This window comes from Monodelphis domestica, chromosome 2 (genome assembly GCF_027887165.1).
Source record: "Monodelphis domestica isolate mMonDom1 chromosome 2, mMonDom1.pri, whole genome shotgun sequence".
NCBI lineage: Eukaryota > Metazoa > Chordata > Mammalia > Didelphimorphia > Didelphidae > Monodelphis > Monodelphis domestica.
The window spans coordinates 528,085,575-528,102,546 of record NC_077228.1 but is presented as its reverse complement, the minus strand read 5'-3'; the positions used below and the strand labels follow the sequence as shown (position 1 = coordinate 528,102,546).

The following is a 16,972-nucleotide window of genomic DNA, read 5'->3' as shown; positions in this document are numbered from 1 at the left end:
TCATCTTTCCCATCAGTCTTCATATATTGTCAAAAGATGCAGGAACTATATTGTCCTGCAGGCTGCTTCAGCCCTTGTTATTGGGCACCCAGAAAGCACTCAGACCATTGGTTAATTCAATTGTGTTCCTGAGAGGAGACCAATGGAAGCGGAGCCTTATCATTAATCAGCAGATGGCGCCAGTGCAAAATCAGATTTTTCAGACCAGACAAATCAATGGCATTTAAACCCCTCCCCAGACTTGTTGCATCACAAAAGGGTTATGTCCATTATAAAAGGATTCCTAGGAGCATAGGGCTGGATCTGGCGAGTGATCTCAAAGGCCATGTAGTCCAAGTTTGCCATTTTACAGATGGGGAAATTGAGACCAAGGGAGGGAAAGTAACTTGAATCATGGAAACAGATCTGGAAGGGCCTTTATCAGTGTTCTAGTCCAATTATCGCATCTTACAAAAGAGAAACTGAACCCGGTGGTAATTAAGTGACTTGACTAAGATCACTCAGGTAATACCAAGGAAAGGAGTGCAGCATTTCTAGGTATCAGTTTCCAAGTCTACAAAATGAGGGGACTTTATTATGACCTCCTAGATTTATTCTGGTTTTAGCTCTTTGATCCTAAATTGGACTAACCATGAATGGATGTTGGATTTGAAGATGAGGAAGTCATTGGTGAACTTTGAGAGATCAGGTTATGGAAGATTTCTGGTTGCCAAGATGGTGGATGAAGAAACACTCAGAGGCCACCAAGTACCCTCTAAATGACCATAGAACAAACAGGCTTCAAAATGAATCCTGGAGAATGGCTGAACAAATTGTGGTATATGTTGGTGATGGAATATTATTGTGCAAAAAGGAATAATAAAGTGGAGGAATTCCATGGAGACTGGAACGACCTCCAGGAAGTGATGCAGAGCGAGAGGAGCAGAACCAGGAGAACATTGTACACAGAGACTAATACACTGTGGTACAATCAAACGTAATGGACTTCTCCATTAGTGGCAGTGTAATGTCCCTGAACAATCTGCAGGGATCTAGGAGAAAAAACACTATCCATAAGCAGAGGACAAAGTGAGGGAGTAGAAACACCGAGGAAAGCAACTGCCTGACTACAATGGCTGAGGGGACATGACAGAGGAGAGACTCTAAATGAACACTCTAATGCAAATACTAACAACATGGCAATGGGTTCGAATCAAGAACACATGTGATACCCAGTGGAATCACGCGTCGGCTATGGGGGGTGGGAGGGAGGAAAAGAAAATGGTCTTTGTCTTTAATGAATAATGCATGGAAATGATCAAATAAAATACTATAAAATTTAAAAAAAAAGAAAAAAATGAATCCTGGAGAAGCAGAACCAACAGGGAAGTGAGTAAGTACTTCAGGTTAGGACAAATGGAGAGAGAGCAATGAGCTCCCATCTTTCCTACTGTAGGAGCAGAGACCATTGAACAAGCCTTGGCAAAACTTGGATGTGTTACAACCTGAGGGATAGGGGAAAAAACACAGCTGGCTCAATATAGGCTCAGCAGGGGAAGAGTGTGAACCAATGAAATACAAATCAGGTGGCAATGGGAGGAACAAGGCTCTTCATAGTCCCACAGTAACAGAGGCTGAGTGCAGCCCAACCCAGACAGCAATGAGAAAAACTTAGCCCAATGGGTCTAGCCTTGGCAAAATTGTGCAGAACCCAACTGAACTCTCCATGAACAAGATCTGAACTGAAGAACTGCAAATTTCCCCATACCCAGTCCAATCAGATCTCCTGTGCTGAATACTCAATCTGGGACTGAAACAGCTGAGTTGACCCTACACACTGGAATAGACTACAGTACAAGCTTAGGATAGTACTCCCTTCATCCTAGGAATGGAGCTAAGTTTCAGCATATAGACACATTTAAAGAAAAAAAATTCCCAAATAAGCAAAAGACAAAGGAAAAGCCTGACACTAGAAAACATATTTCAACAAGGAAAATGACCAAAATGCTAGTTCAGAAGAGGATAGAAATGCAAAAATGAAAATGTGTGAAGCCTCAAAGTAAAGTGTAAAAGGATGTCAAGCTCAAAATGAGCTCCTAGAAGATCTCCAAAAAAGTGTAGAAAAACAAACCAGAGACTTAGAAGAAAAAGTCGAAAAGAAAATGATAGAAAAAATCAATAGCTCAAAACAAAAACTTATTAAAGAAAAGTTTCCTAAAAAAGGAAATACAAGACTTCAAACAGAAAAATAGCTCCCTAAGGAAGAAAGTATGAAGTCTCAAAGAAGAAAATGCTCCCTAAAAATCAGAACAGGACAAATGGAATCTCATGGCTTCACAAGACAGCAGGAAACAATAAAGTAAATCCAAAAGAAGAAAAAAATAGAAGAAAATCTGAAACTCTCATTGGAAAAACAACTGATGTGGAAAATAGATCCATGAAATATAATCTATGAATCATTGGATTATCTGAAAGCCATGATCAAAAAAAGAAACTGCATACCATATTGCAAGAAATTATCAAGAAAAACTCCAGATGTTTTTCAACAAGAGAGGGAAATGGAAATGGAGAGGATCTACCCATTACTTGTTTTTTAAACCCTCATCTTCCATCTTATAATCAATGCTATGTATTAGTTCCAAGGCAGAAGAGTGGTAAGGGCTAGGCAATGGGGGTCAAGTGACTGGCTCTCAGTCTACTGAGCCATCCAGCTGCTCCCTACCCATTACTTTTTTTTTTTTTTTTTTTTTTTTTTTTAAATATATTTTATTTGGTCATTTCCAAGCATTATTCGTTAAAGACATAGATCATTTTCTTTTCCTCCCCCCCCCAACCCCCCATAGCCGACGCGTAAGTCCACTGGGCATTAGATGTTTTCTTGATTTGAACCCATTGCTTTGTTGATAGTATTTGCATTAGAGTGTTCATTTAGAGTCTATCCTCTGTCATGTCCCCTCAATCTTTGTATTCAGGCAGTTGCTTTTTCTCGGTGTTTCCACTCCCATAGTTTATCCTTTGCTTATGAATGGTGTTTTTTTCTCCTGGGTCCCTGCAAGTTGTTCAGGGACATTACACCACCACTAATGGAGAAGTCCATTACGTTCGATGATACCACAGTGTGTTTGTCTCTGTGTACAATGTTCTCCTGGTTCTGCTCCTCTCGCTCTGCATCACTTCCTGGAGGTTGTTCCAGTCTCCATGGAACTTCTCCACTTTATTATTCCTTTTAGCACAATAGTACTCCATCACCAACATATACCACAGTTTGTTCAGCCATTCCCCAATTGATGGGCATCCCCTCATTTTCCAGTTTTGGGCCACCACAAAGAGCGCAGCTATGAATATTTTTGTACAAGTCTTTGTGTCCATTATCTCTTTGGGGTACAGACCCAGCAGTGCTGTGGCTGGGTCAAAGGGTAGATATTCTTTTGTCGCCCTTTGGGCATAGTTCCAAATTGCCCTCCAGAATGGTTGGATCAGTTCACAGCTCCACCAGCAATGAATTAATGTCCCTACTTTGCCACATCCCCTCCAGCATTCATTACTTTCCTTTGCTGTTATGTTAGCCAATCTGCTAGGTGTGAGGTGATACCTCAGAGTTGTTTTGATTTGCATCTCTCTGATTATAAGAGATGTAGAACACTTCTTCATGTGCTTGTTAATAGTTTTGATTTCTTTATCTGAGAACTGCCTATCCATTTCCCTTGCCCATTTATCAATTGGAGAATGGCTTGATTTTGTGTACAATTGATTTAGCTCTTTATAAATATGAGTAATTAAACCTTTGTCAGAGGTTTCTATGAAGATTTTTTCCCAATTTGTTGTTTCCCTTCTGATTTTAGTTATATTGGTTTTGTTTGTACAAAAGCTTTTTAGTTTGATGTAGTCAAAATTATTTATTTTACATTTTGTGATTCTTTCTATATCTTGCTTGGTTTTAAAGCCTTTCCCCTCCCAAAGGTCTGACATGTATACTATTCTGTGTTTACCCAATTTACTTATGGTTTCCTTCTTTATGTTTAAGTCACTCACCCATTTTGAATTTATCTTGGTGTAGGGTGTGAGGTGTTGATCTATTCCTAGTCTCTCCCACACTGTCTTCCAATTTTCCCAGCAGTTTTTATGAAATAGTGGATTTTTGTCCCAAAAGCTGGGATCTTTGGGTTTATCGTATACTGTCTTGCTGAGGTCGCTTTCCCCCAGTCTATTCCACTGATCTTCCTTTCTATTTCTTAGCCAGTACCAAATTGTTTTGATGACTGCTGCTTTGTAATATAGTTTTAGGTCAGGGACTGCAAGGCCCCCATCATATGTGTTTTTTTTCATTATTTCCCTGGATATCCTTGATCTTTTGTTCTTCCAAATGAACTTTGTTATGGTTTTTTCTAAATCAGTGAAGAAGTATTTTGGTAGTTCAATGGGTATGGCACTAAATAGATAAATAAGTTTGGGTAGGATGGTCATTTTTATTATATTGGCTCGTCCTATCCATGAGCAGTTAATGTTTTTCCATTTGTTCAAGTCTAGTTTTAGTTGTGTGGCGAGTGTTTTGTAGTTGTGTTCATATAGTTCCTGTGTTTGTCTTGGGAGGCCTACCCATTACTTTTTAAAAGAAATCTTAAATTTAAAAATTCCATGACTATTATATCCAAATTTCATGACTCCTAAGTCAATGAGAAAGTACTATAAAAAGCCTTAAAGCAGATCATAGAAAATAGAGGAAGCAGAGACCAGATCAAAAGGGTGAAGGGGAAGTGGAAGCTTCCTGCAAGACAACTTTTTCCAGAAGTTTATCAGTGAAGAAAAAGGGAGAGATGCACCAGTGGCTGGAAGATATAGAAAGATTCAGGGGTGGGAGAGCATTCCTGAACATGTTTGTAGATGGATAGGAAGGAGCCAGTAGAGAGGGAGGAATTTAAGATGTAGGAGAAACAAGGGATGGATTTTGGGAAAGATTCTGGAGAAGAGGTGGGAGGAGGAGTGGGGACTCAGTGAAAGACATTAACCTTGTGAAGAGAAGCTAATATCTTTTTTTCTGCTTCCCATTATGAGCTATCTCCCATTTCTCCTCCCATTACAATGTAATTTTGTTGAGCATAGGAACTGTCTTATTTGTTATTGTATCCTTAGCACTTAACATAGTGTAAATACATATTAAGCAAATGTTTAGTAAATGCTCTGCTCTGCTCTCTGATTCTCTCTCTGTCTCTCCCTCTCTCTTCCATTTCCTTCCCCTCTTTCTATTTCTCTTTTTCTGTTTTTCTGTCTTGCTTTCACAAATCACTTCTCTCTTAGTTTCTCCTCTGTCTCTTTGATGATTTCTCTCCTTTCCTCCTTCTAGCCTTTCTGTATTTGTCCTTCCCTCCTTTCTTTCTATCTTTTCCCTCTCTCTCCCCTTCTGTCTTTTCTCTCTGTTTCTCTATCTTTCTCTTTCCTGCCCTCCTTTCTCTCTCTCTAATTTTCTCTATCCCTACTTACTTTCTTTCTTGGTCTCTCTTTCTTTGTTTCTTCCTGTCTCTGTCCATCACTCATCTATTCCTATGGCTAGAGAAGAAGAGGGAGTGTGATCCTGCTGAGAAGAGGGATAAGGAGGATATTCCAGGGAAAAGGAATAAAGTCACCACAGGAACAGAGGATCACATATCTTAGGAGCCATTGAGAACAATCCTCTTAATTTTAAAGATGGGGAAAATGAGATCTCAGGAGGTATATAACATCAAAATCAAGATTTTAACTCAGATTCCCAGACTGCAGAGCCAATGCCATGCTATCAGGCATAGAGTATTCCAGTTTGGCTAGGTCATGGTGTGGAGAGAGGGGAGCAATATGGCAGAAGTCTTGGAAAGACTATGAGACCTTTTGAATTCTAGACTTTGAACTTTACCCAGTGGATGCTAGGAAAACTACTGAAGTATTTTGATTGAGATAATGAAGTGTTTTGATTGAGGAATAGAATGACTAGGTAGGGGGCAGCTGGGTAGCTCAGTGGATTAAGAGCCAGGCCTAGAGACGGGAGGTCCGAGGTTCAAATCTGGCCTCAGCCACTTCCTAGCTGTGTGACCCTGGGCAAGTCACTTGACCCCCATTGCCTAGCCCTTACCACTCTTCTGCCTTGGAGCCAATACACAGTATTGACTTCAAGAGGGAAGGTGAGGGTTAAAAAAAATAAAAAAAAAGAATGACTAGGTAAAAGGGTAATTTGTTTGGAAGTGTCATTTAAGGCTTTCTTTCTGGAGGTGATCTGTGAGTTCTTTGATTTCAATTTTATTTTCTTGTTCAAGAATCTCTGGACAGTTATCTTTGATAATTTCTTGTAATATGATGTCCAAGGTTTTTTCTTGATCATGGCTTTCAGATAGTCCAATAATTCTCAAATTGTCTCTCTTAGGTCTATTTTCTATGTCAGGTGTTTTTTATAAGATATTTCATGTTTTCCTCTGTTTTTTTTTTTCATTCCTTTGATTCTGTTTTATTGTTTCTTGATTTATCATGAAATTATTATTTTCTAGATCATCAGTTCTGATTTTTAAGGCCTGATTTTCCTCTGTCAGTTTTTTTGTTCTCCTTTCTCAACTGGTCCATTTTTTCTTGTATCACTTTCATTTCTCTTTCCCACTTTTCCTCTGCCTCTCTTAATTGGTTACGAAGGTTTTTTTTCAGTTCTTTCAGAACCTGTGTCTGGTCCATATTTTTCTTTGGACTTTGTGTGTATTTCCTTTGCTTTCACTGTCCCCTTCTGTGTTTGTACCTTGCTCTTTGACTCCATAAAAATTTTTTAGAGTTAGGTGCTTTTTTGTTGTTTGATTATTTTTCCTGTCTAATTATAGGTAGGCTTGGGGGATGATGTGATGGTCTGAAGGCTGAGAGCTCTGAGAGACCCCTGCCCCTGATGATTCAATTGACCCTTGAGATGCTGATATCTTAAAGACTTGCCTCATGCTTACGTGCAAACTTTTGATCTCATGCTGACCTTGATCAGGTCAGGCACTGAACAAATATTAGCCCCAGGCTTAGGTGCAAGTTATTGGTCTCACTGTGTATTTGATCTAACCAGGCACACACTTGACTCTCCTATCTTAGAGTTCTGCCCTGAGCTTTAGGCAAACAGATCAGTACTAAGTACTTAGTACTTCAGCAACCCCAAAGTGTGAACTAAGTCCTTATCTGAAGCCTAGACTAGAATCCCCTGGGCTGGGGCTCAGAACTTTTTCACATATCTGAAATTTCAAGGGGTATGGGTTGGCTTGTACCACTATTTACCCAGGCAGGATGTCAGGGTCTGGATGTTGACTTGGTCATGACAGCAGATGTGGGGTGTGGGGTGTGGCCTGCTCTTCCCTCCTTGCTATAGCTTCTTGCTGGCTCTGCTCTCATCTCACCCCAGTATCCCAAATGTTCTTTGGCTACCTTTTGGTTTTTTTTTTTTTCTTGAAAGTTGTTTCACTCTGTCTCCTTGTTGACTCTTTCACTCCTGAATTCATTTTGTGGTGATATTTTAATCTTGGTCAGAAGGATTCTCATGGTGGCACAGAGCTGTTCTGGTTTACTTGACCATCTTGGCTCCCCTCCCCCAAAAAACTCCAAGTTAATTTGTTTGAAAGCAAAGAGTGGATTGGAAAGAGGAAAGAGGACTCTATGATAACCAGATGAGTGATGCTAGGGATCTCTCCTGAGGCAATGGAAATAAAGAAGAGACACATGACAGGGATATTGTAAAGGGACAACTAAGAGGACTTAGTAACCGATGCCATGGGAAATTAGAAGGAGTATTGTCAAATGATAACAATGTTGGGGTATCTAGTTGGCTCAATGGATTGGGAACCAGGCTTAGAGATGGGAGGTTCTGGGTTCAAATCTGGCCTCAGACACTTCCCAGCTGTGTGACCCTGGGCAAGTCACTTAACCTCCATTGCCTAGCACTCATTGCTCTTCTTTCTTGGAAACAATACACAATATTGATTCTTTCTTTTTTTTTTAATAATTTTTTATTTGATCATTTCAAGCATTATTCATTAGAAACAAAGATAATTTTCTTTTCCTCTCCCCCCATAGCCGACATGTGATTCCACTGGGTTTCACATGTGTTCTTGATTTGAACCCATTTCCATGTTGTTGGTATTTGCACTAGAGTGTTCATTAGAGTCTCTCCTCAGTCATTTCCCCTCAGCCCCTGTAGTCAAGCAGTTGCTTTTTCATTGGTGTTTTTACTCCCACAATTTATCTTCTGCTTGTGGATAGTGTTTTTTAGATCCCTGCAAGTTGTTCTGGGATATTGCATTAACCCTAATGGAGAAGTCCATTACCTTCGATTGTATCACAGTGTATCAGTCTCTGTGTACAGTGTTTTTCTGGTTCTGCTCCTTTCGCTCTGCATCACTTCTTGGAGGTTGTTCCAGTCTCCATGGAATTCCTCCACTTTATTATTCCTTTTAGCACAATAATATTCCATCACCAACATATACCACAATTTGTTCAGCCATTCCCCAATTGAAGGACATCCCCTCATTTTCCAATTTTTGGCCACCACAAAGGGCGCAGCTATGAATATTCTTGTACAAGTCTTTTTCCTTATTATCTCTTTGGGGTACAAACCCAGCAGTGCTATGGCTGGATCAAAGGGCAGACAGTCTTTTATCTCCCTTTGGGCATAGTTCCAAATTGCCCTCCAGAATGGCTGGATCAATTCACAACTCCACCAGCAATGAATTAATGTCCCTACTTTGCCACATCCCCTCCAGCATTCATTACTTTCCTTTGCTGTAATGTTAGCCAATCTGCTAGGTGTGAGGTGATACCTCAGAGTTGTTTTGATTTGCATCTCTCTGATTATAAGAGATGTAGAGCACTTTTTCATGTGCTTATTAATAGTTTTGATTTCTTTATCTGAAAATTGCCTGTTCATGTCCCTTGCCCATTTATCAATTGGAGAATGGCTTGATTTTTTGTACAATTGATTTAGCTCTTTGTAAATTTGAGTAATTAAATCTTTGTCAGAGGTTTTTATGAAGATTGCTTCCCAATTTGTTGCTTTCCTTCTGATTTTAGTTACATTGGTTTTGTTTGTACAAAAACTTTTTAATTTGATGTAATCAAAATTATTTATTTTGTATTTTCTGACTCTTTCTAAGTCTTGCTTGGTTTTAAAATCTTTCCCTTCCCAAAGGTCTGACATGTATACTATTCTGTGTTCGCCTAATTTTCTTATAGTTTCCTTCTTTATGTTCAAGTCAATCACCCATTTTGAATTTATCTTGGTGTAGGGTGTGAGGTGTTGATCTAAACCTAATCTTTCCCACACTGTCCTCCAATTTTCCTAGCAGTTTTTATGAAATAGTGGATTTTTGTCCCAAAACCTGGGATCTTTGGGTTTGTCATATACTGTCTTGCTGAGGTCGCTTGCCCCCAGTCTATTCCACTGATCCTCCTTTCTGTCTCTTAGCCAGTACTAATTGTTTTGATGACCGCTGCTTTATAATATAGTCTGAGATCTGGGACTGCAAGGCCCCCACAGTATTGATTCTAAGAGAGAAGGTAAGGGTTTAAAAAAAAGATAATAAAATTTTGAAAATAAGCAATTGAATGAAGTAATGGTGGCTCCCTAGACAGAAAGAGAAGTCAAAGAAAGGGAGGCTCAAGAGGAGATTTAAGAAGACATAATGAAGTCACTTTTCAATCTGGAGCTCAAGCAATGGTGGGAAATCAAAGTGTATATCATTGTGTGGTTGAATGGGGGTAGTGACAATGAAGGCAGAATTCAGGAGAACTCTGAGATCAGGGTTAGAAATACAAATTTGTAATTCTTCTGTGAAAACCTGCTAGTTGAAACTTTAAGAATGAGACTAGAATGGGACTTTAAGAGCAAGAGAAGAGAGAGAGAGGAGAGAAAAGATCCCAGAGAGTCTTTAAGGGGAGGTTGGTGACTTTGTCTGCTTACCTGTAGAGAGAATTCTTGCTTTGAGTACAGGTTGGTCCAGACAGTCCTCTGAGATTCCTTTCCATTGCTGAGGTCCAGGTGATGGTTGGCTTGACAAGAATTAGTCCTATGTGTGATCTTTAGTTGGCACACTCTCTCTTTTTTTAAAATAATGTCTCTTTTTAAAAAAATGACACCAGGCAAGTTGTTTCTTGATTCCATTTTCCCAACTATAAGTGAAGGGATGGCAATAGATAGCCTCTCAAGTACTTCTAAGTATCTTTAGAGATATAGGCTTGTGATCCCTACCTTACTACATCCTGTTATGCTTATTGTATTTGCTGGTTTTTGTTTTAAGCTTTTATTTTGTTTTTAAGTTCACATATTGATCTAATCTAATATATTCTGTTACACTATGTCACTTTAAGTTACTGTATTTTGACTATTAACTATATGTTCTGTTACACTGTTTTTATTTGTACTGTCCTGTGCCTAGACTGGAGATAATACCACTGTAAAAGCCCACAGTCTAGTTGGGCAAACCCTTTCCATGGCTTGACCACAAGTTCTTATGGATACTGGGTTTGCCACCAGATCTATTGAGGTCACATATTGCCTATACAACCTTTTGTGCCTTTTTGCCTTTGTTAACTGTCACATAGATGATGAATGTACTCCATCAAAATGGTTAAAACCTGTTTCAGTAACCTTTGTAGAATTTATGAGCTCTTATGGTTTGGGGGATTTGGGTTCTTCTTAGAATGGGCATTAGCTATTGTACTGTTGTATCATTGTATTGTATTGTACTATTGTATTGTTGTTGTTGTTTTTTTATAAAGCTATTACCTGGTAAAAAATTATTACACTCACACTGTGGATCATGGCCAAGTTAAGAAAGAAAGAAATCTCAGTTTTGAGTGAGAAACCTTTGTATTGTGCCTTTGTGTGGCTTACACAGTGTCTCATGAAATGTACAGAATGAATTTTTGATTTAAAATTTTTATTATTTTTTTCTTTTATGTGTAATATGATACTTGAATTTTCTTTCTTCTCTTATTTTTTGTACTTGTAGTACTAGCAACCAGTATCAATGTCTTTTTTTTTAATTTTGCACTAACATAAATTTACAATATCCATTAGCCCTAATATTAATGCATATCCAAAAGCTTTAGCTTGTGGAAAACTGCCATTGATTGGTAATATTATGGGACTTTGACTAAAAACTGGATCTGATTTCAGAAGAAGGGATCACAAAAGAGCCATTATAAAATGCCAAGAAACACAAGGTCAAGGAGACCAGTCAATTCCATTGGGATTGATGAGAATCTGCACCAGGACAAAGAACTTGTTTTGAGGTTTGAGGAAGCATCTGTTTGACAACATCAGATGCAGGATTTCCCCATGCCAGATTCAGACAAAGCACCTTAGTTTGGCTGCCATTTTGGCTCCCCTATCCCTGTAAGTGAAAGTAAAATCAGACCAAGGGATGATATTTCCCTTCTGCTTCAAAATCTAGTCCTTTTTCTTTCTCTTTCACAATGTGGCAATTTTCTGTAGTCTTGGCTGCTGATTGGGTAAGTGCATATTGCTGCAATGGTCCTACAAGATTTTGGGACATAAATCACTTTACTGGGCTCTAATTCTAAGACCTGTTATGGACTTATTCTTGCTTACTCAGAATTTTTATATACTATTTAATTTTGACTTTTTTTTTCTTTTGTTTTGGTTTTTTTATGTTTTTTACTTCCTTTTAACAATTGATTCACATACCTCAGAACTCAGCCATGTATTGTGAATTTTAAAACTATTCCACCCTAATCAGACCATTCTTTAGAAGATGTGATTTAGCTATTTCCTGATCAGTAACAATGGAGATACTTGGAATAACAGAATCAGGTCTTGGAAACTCTACATTCTCCACCCTACTCAGTTTAACAAGATTTTGAAGGACTGCATCAAACTCAAGATTTAATTATCTGAGGAGATGGCCTTCAATAGACATGTGCAAAAAAAAAAGGACAGACCTCTGGCCTGTCCTAAGTCAAGCTAAGTCCTCATTGGTACAGATGAGATGCAGAAAAGTGATGTAAAAACGTCCATATAAGGCAAGTCACTACCTGGCTCTTCCTCCTTCTCTGGAGAGGCTACTCTGACTGGCAGCTTGCTAGGTGTTCTGACATCTTGGGAGTGGTGGCAGTTATTTTCTGGGTTTTGGCGATGAGTTTTGTCCTTGACCTGATTCAGGTTCAGGCATCTCAGCTGAGCCCCTTTTTGGAGTTCAGGTTGATTCCTTCCTCCTTCACACTCAAAACCCTTACTTTCTAGATCTTCTAATCTTCCCACCAGGTATCAGCCAGGTGGGGGATGGGGGAGGGATCCTTCACCTTTTCCTTCTCCCTTCCCTGGTTACACAACTTCCTCCATTTCACCCTTTACAGTATGTGGGAGTGATCCATGTGTTGGGCAATACCCTCCTCAGGGGGGGATTGTATTATTGTCATAAGATTCTAGATTTATAAAATTTTTTCTTGTTTGAGAGTAACTTTAGGATAAGAAACTTGTTACATCCCTGAATCAAGAAAGTGAACTGTTTGGAAAAGGCGCTATAAAGAAGCCTGCAAAAATCACACACGGCAACAAAAGATCCAGAATGAACTTTGGGATGTAGTGAAATTGAACTGTGAGGGTTTGGATGCATTTATTTTGGATGTAAACTCCTATGCCAAAGGGGCTTGCTCCTTAATTGTTTTGTTTTGTTTTTTTGTCAGCACCTAGCAATCATTGGTTCTGTTTTCTTTCTCTTTTATTTACTTCTTATCCACAAATTATTGTAATTTCCCCTTAGAAAGTACAAATATTTTATGTACCTCTAGTTAAAGATCTTTAGGGATATAAGTTGGTTATATGTACTAATTCATTGGGGAAACTAGGCATGTAAATCTGGGAGATTTCTACATGCTCATTTTCTAATGGAATCACAGGAGGGATTATAGAATTAGAATCTGCTCCCCAGGACTCTAAATCCCAGCATCCCACTTTCATTCTCACATTCTTACATTTTGGAGATAAAGTTTTGTGTAGCTCCACCCCTCATTCTCTTCCCCCCTGATCACATTTTGTGGAGGTGTGGGTAAGGTGAGAGGCAGGAGAGTTTTACTCAGGTTTTACTTCTATTTTTGTTTTTTCTTCTACTTCAAGTGATTATGAATAAATATTATAAAATATAATACTTGGAGGTTTTGGATATTTATTTAAATCTTATTATCTTAAGGCAAGCCACTGTAGTACTTTGTGGCTCAGTTTCCCCATTTATAAAATGTAGGCATGGACTTAATGTCTTCTAAGTTCTCCCCCAGGCTGCAAACATATTCTTATGATCTTATCAACAAATATTGAGAATTATGAACATTTATAAGGACAAAGAATAGAAAAGGAGAATTATATGAAACTATTGAATCTTGATTATATACAGCTTTTTTTTGTTTAATGTGTATCTCCTATATTTAACATGCTGGTAGGACAATAACATTTCCTTCTTTGCTCATTTTTCTCTCTTTTTCCCTTCAAAGATCACCCCAGAAGCTTACGAGAAGCTGGGATTCCCTGGAGCCAAGGAAATAGCTAACATGATGCGTTTCTATCACATGAAGCCAGACAGAGATGTGCAGCTCACCCACAAGCTCAACCCCAAGGTCAAGAGTTTCTCCCAGTTTGTCTCTGAGAACAAAGATGCCTTCAAAGACTTATAGGAACCACTCAAATGTTTTGGTCTGGCCATTGGTTACACAACTTCCTCCATAACAATTTTAAAGCCACTCTGTGTGGTGGTCAGAAGACTGCATCTGCAGTGAGGAGATCTGAGTTCAAATCTTGGCTTTGCCACTTATAATCTCTGTGACCTTAAAAAAATTCTTTGACTTCTCTGGGACTTAGTTTCCCCATCTGTAAAATGAAGGGGTTAGCCTAGATGGTCCTTTCTAGCTTTAAATCCTCCGATGATCCTCATATAGGAAGAATGGGCAAAAATTTGAACTGACTCAATCCAGTCCAGCGGAAAGTAATTTCTTTCCATTGCAGAAAGATTCCTTTTCATCAGGGGAGAATGAGGGCCTAATTTCTAGAATTTGCCCAGGGGCATCAGGGTATGATAGATGGATAAAGGACTGGATTTGTTATCAGAGGATCATAGATTTAGACCTAGGAAGGAACTTAGAGGTCATCTAGTCTGAGGTCCAGACAAGGGGAGTGACTTCTCCAAGGTCATACAAATAATAAGTAGCAGAGCTGCAACCTGACCCCAAATGGAATACTCTGTTTAATGTACCAAGTCTGGAAGGTTCAGGTTCAAATCCTGCCCCTGAAATGTATTAGAAATGAGATCATAAATGGTTTACCTTTTAAAACTTTAGTTTGCCTATCCATAAAATGGAAATGATCATACAGTCCTTCACAGGGTTGCTGTGAGACTTGGATGAAATTTGTATCTGTAAAAGACTTTACAAATATTAAAGTGCACATTATCTGCATTAGTCTTCCTCCTGGTCAGCCTCCTCCTTTTTATTTCTCCTCCTTCCTCCTCCTCCTCTTCCTTTAAGCCTCAGCCTAAGGGCACAGAATGCTTTGTTGGACTTCAGGTAAGAGTCATAGTTAAATTTTTTTTTTTTTAAACCCTTACCTTCCGTCTTGGAGTCAATACTGTGTATTGGCTCCAAGGCAGAAGAGTGGTAAGGGCTAGGCAATGGGGGTCAAGTGACTTGCCCAGGGTCACACAGCTGGGAAGTGTCTGAGGCCAGATTTGAACCTAGGACCTCCCATCTCTAGGGCTAGCTCTCAATCCACTGAGCTACCCAGCTGCCCCCCATAGTTAAATTTTATACAAAGTTCCACTTCTATTTCTAGGGGCCCAAAGCTAGCCTCAGAATTCAACCAGTGAGGAATAATCCTCTTTAAAGGGAATCATCATAGTGGGAAACTGAATCAAGAGAATCCTCCCTATACCTTCCCAAGTTCATACCCTCAGCCTTCCCAGGGGTCCTCAGAATCTAGTAGAACATGATTGTTCTCTTTAAGAAAGGAATAAAGGCCTTCATGGATGGTCAGACTCATATCTAGAATTAAAACTTAGACTAGCAGTAGATTAAATGTTCCAAAATCTTTTCCTCAAACACAAAACCATCATTTATAGCTTAGGGCTTGTTTTTTTCCTCATGTTTTAATGATCAATCAAGTTATACTACTAATCTGTCATCTAAAATTATACAGTGAACAGTAGAGTCAAAAAAGTAGCTCCAATATATTCAAGTTACTAACAAATTTAATTACACGGTTTTCCAAGTGATGCTTCCTAGATATGTGACCTTGGGCAAGTCACTTTTACCTAGCCCTTGCCCTTTTGTCTTAGAGTTGTTACTAAGACAGAAAGTAAAGGTTAAAAAAAAAAAAGAGAAAAGCTAATGCTGATACCCAGAATGTGAACCCCAGTATCACCCCGAGGAGAAAGCCAGAAGGTGCTCTCTTGCACATAACCAATGGCCAAAGAATCTGTTAAAGTGATCCCTCACCTTTTGTGGGAGTTACATTCCAGAGACCGCCATAATAGGTGAAAATCTGCCAAATAGGGACATTATATTTATTTTATCATTTATATATATATTTAAGGCTTTATAATCCCTTCCCACCCTCCTATAAACACTCTTATTAACCTACAGTCACTGAGAATAGAACACTGAACCACCTAGCTGTCTCCTAGGATCATGGAATCACAGGTTCAGTGGGAAGGAACCTCAGAGGCCATCCAGAAGACCAGAGTTTGAATCCTGCCTCAGATAAGTATTAGCTATTCAGTGTTGGGCAAGTCACTCATTTCCCCATCTGTAAAATGATGATAAACCTTCCAGGGTTGTTGTGAAGGCTGAAGATTATGTCTCTAAAGCTGTAAGGGACCTCATGAACCTTCTTGGTCAGTCTCTTCATTTTACTGATGAGGAACCTGGGGCTTAGAGAGGGCATAAAATTCTAGCCCTGTAGCTGGAAAAGCTATGAAGCCATCCACTATAATCTCCTCATTTTACAGATGAAGAAACTGAGTCTCAGGGAGGATATAGGACCAGGGGTCTAGAGGTATAAAGGACTTTGGAGGTTATATAATCTAATCATTTCATCTTTATTGTTGTTGTGCCATCATTTCATTCATGCATTTATGCCATCATTCATTCATTCATTGTGACCCCATTTGAGGTTTTCTTGGCAGAGATACAGGACTGGTTTGTCATTTCTTTCTCCAGCTCATTTGACAGATATGGAAATTGAGGCAAAGAGGGCTAAGTAATTTACCTTTAGTGAGTATCTGAAGTTGGATTTGAATTCAAGTTTTTCTGACTCCAGGGCAGATCCTGTACCCAGTGCATCACTTAGTTGCCCTCATCTTATAGATAAGGAATCTGAGGCTGGGAGAAATAAAATGACTTGCCCAGAGTCTCATAGGAATAAGTATCAGGGGCAGGATTCAAACCCAGGTCTTTGACCACAAAGTCAGTGTTCTTTGCACTGAATATGCGGACTAACTTGGCATGACTCTGATGCTATTGACACTGTTTTGCTCTCCAGTCATGGGATTTTGCTTTCGTAGAAGTTGTCCAGTGTTGCTGGCCCCTCGAGCTGCTATTTATTTATTTACTTACAAGAGGTTCTGCACACCAGCTCTGCCCACTAAGGTGGCAAGGACATTTACATGGGTATTTCATAGCCCATAAATTATTCAAACTAGAAGGAAAATTCACACCATTTCCCCCTAGTTATCCCATTTTGTCATCATCATCATCATCATCATCATCATCATCATCACCATCTTCTGGTTCTTCTTCATTATGCACATTTACTTGTTGTTTTAAGATTCCAAACTGTTTTCCACAGCAGCACCTTTGGGTCCTAGCTGGTATGATTAGAATGATTACAGCATATTAAAATGTATAGATAATAATGATAATAGTTAACATACAACCAATTTACATATAGTAACTTATTATTATCTCCACTTTTCAGAGGACAAGATAGAGGCTAAGAACTTGACCAAGGGCACAA

General features: G+C 39.0%; 1 protein-coding gene across 1 annotated transcript in view; it reads left to right on the top strand.

Annotated features, from left to right (window-relative positions):
* The window catches only part of LOC100026729 (nmrA-like family domain-containing protein 1), a 28,400-nt gene extending 13,977 nt beyond the window's left edge, over positions 1-14,423 (top strand). Inside the window, exon 5 of the mRNA XM_001377208.3 lies at positions 13,462-14,423. Coding sequence (XP_001377245.2) covers positions 13,462-13,641 — 180 coding nt within the window. The 3' untranslated portion in view covers positions 13,642-14,423. The remainder of the gene's footprint in view (positions 1-13,461) is intronic.
* Positions 14,424-16,972: the final 2,549 nt, after the last annotated feature.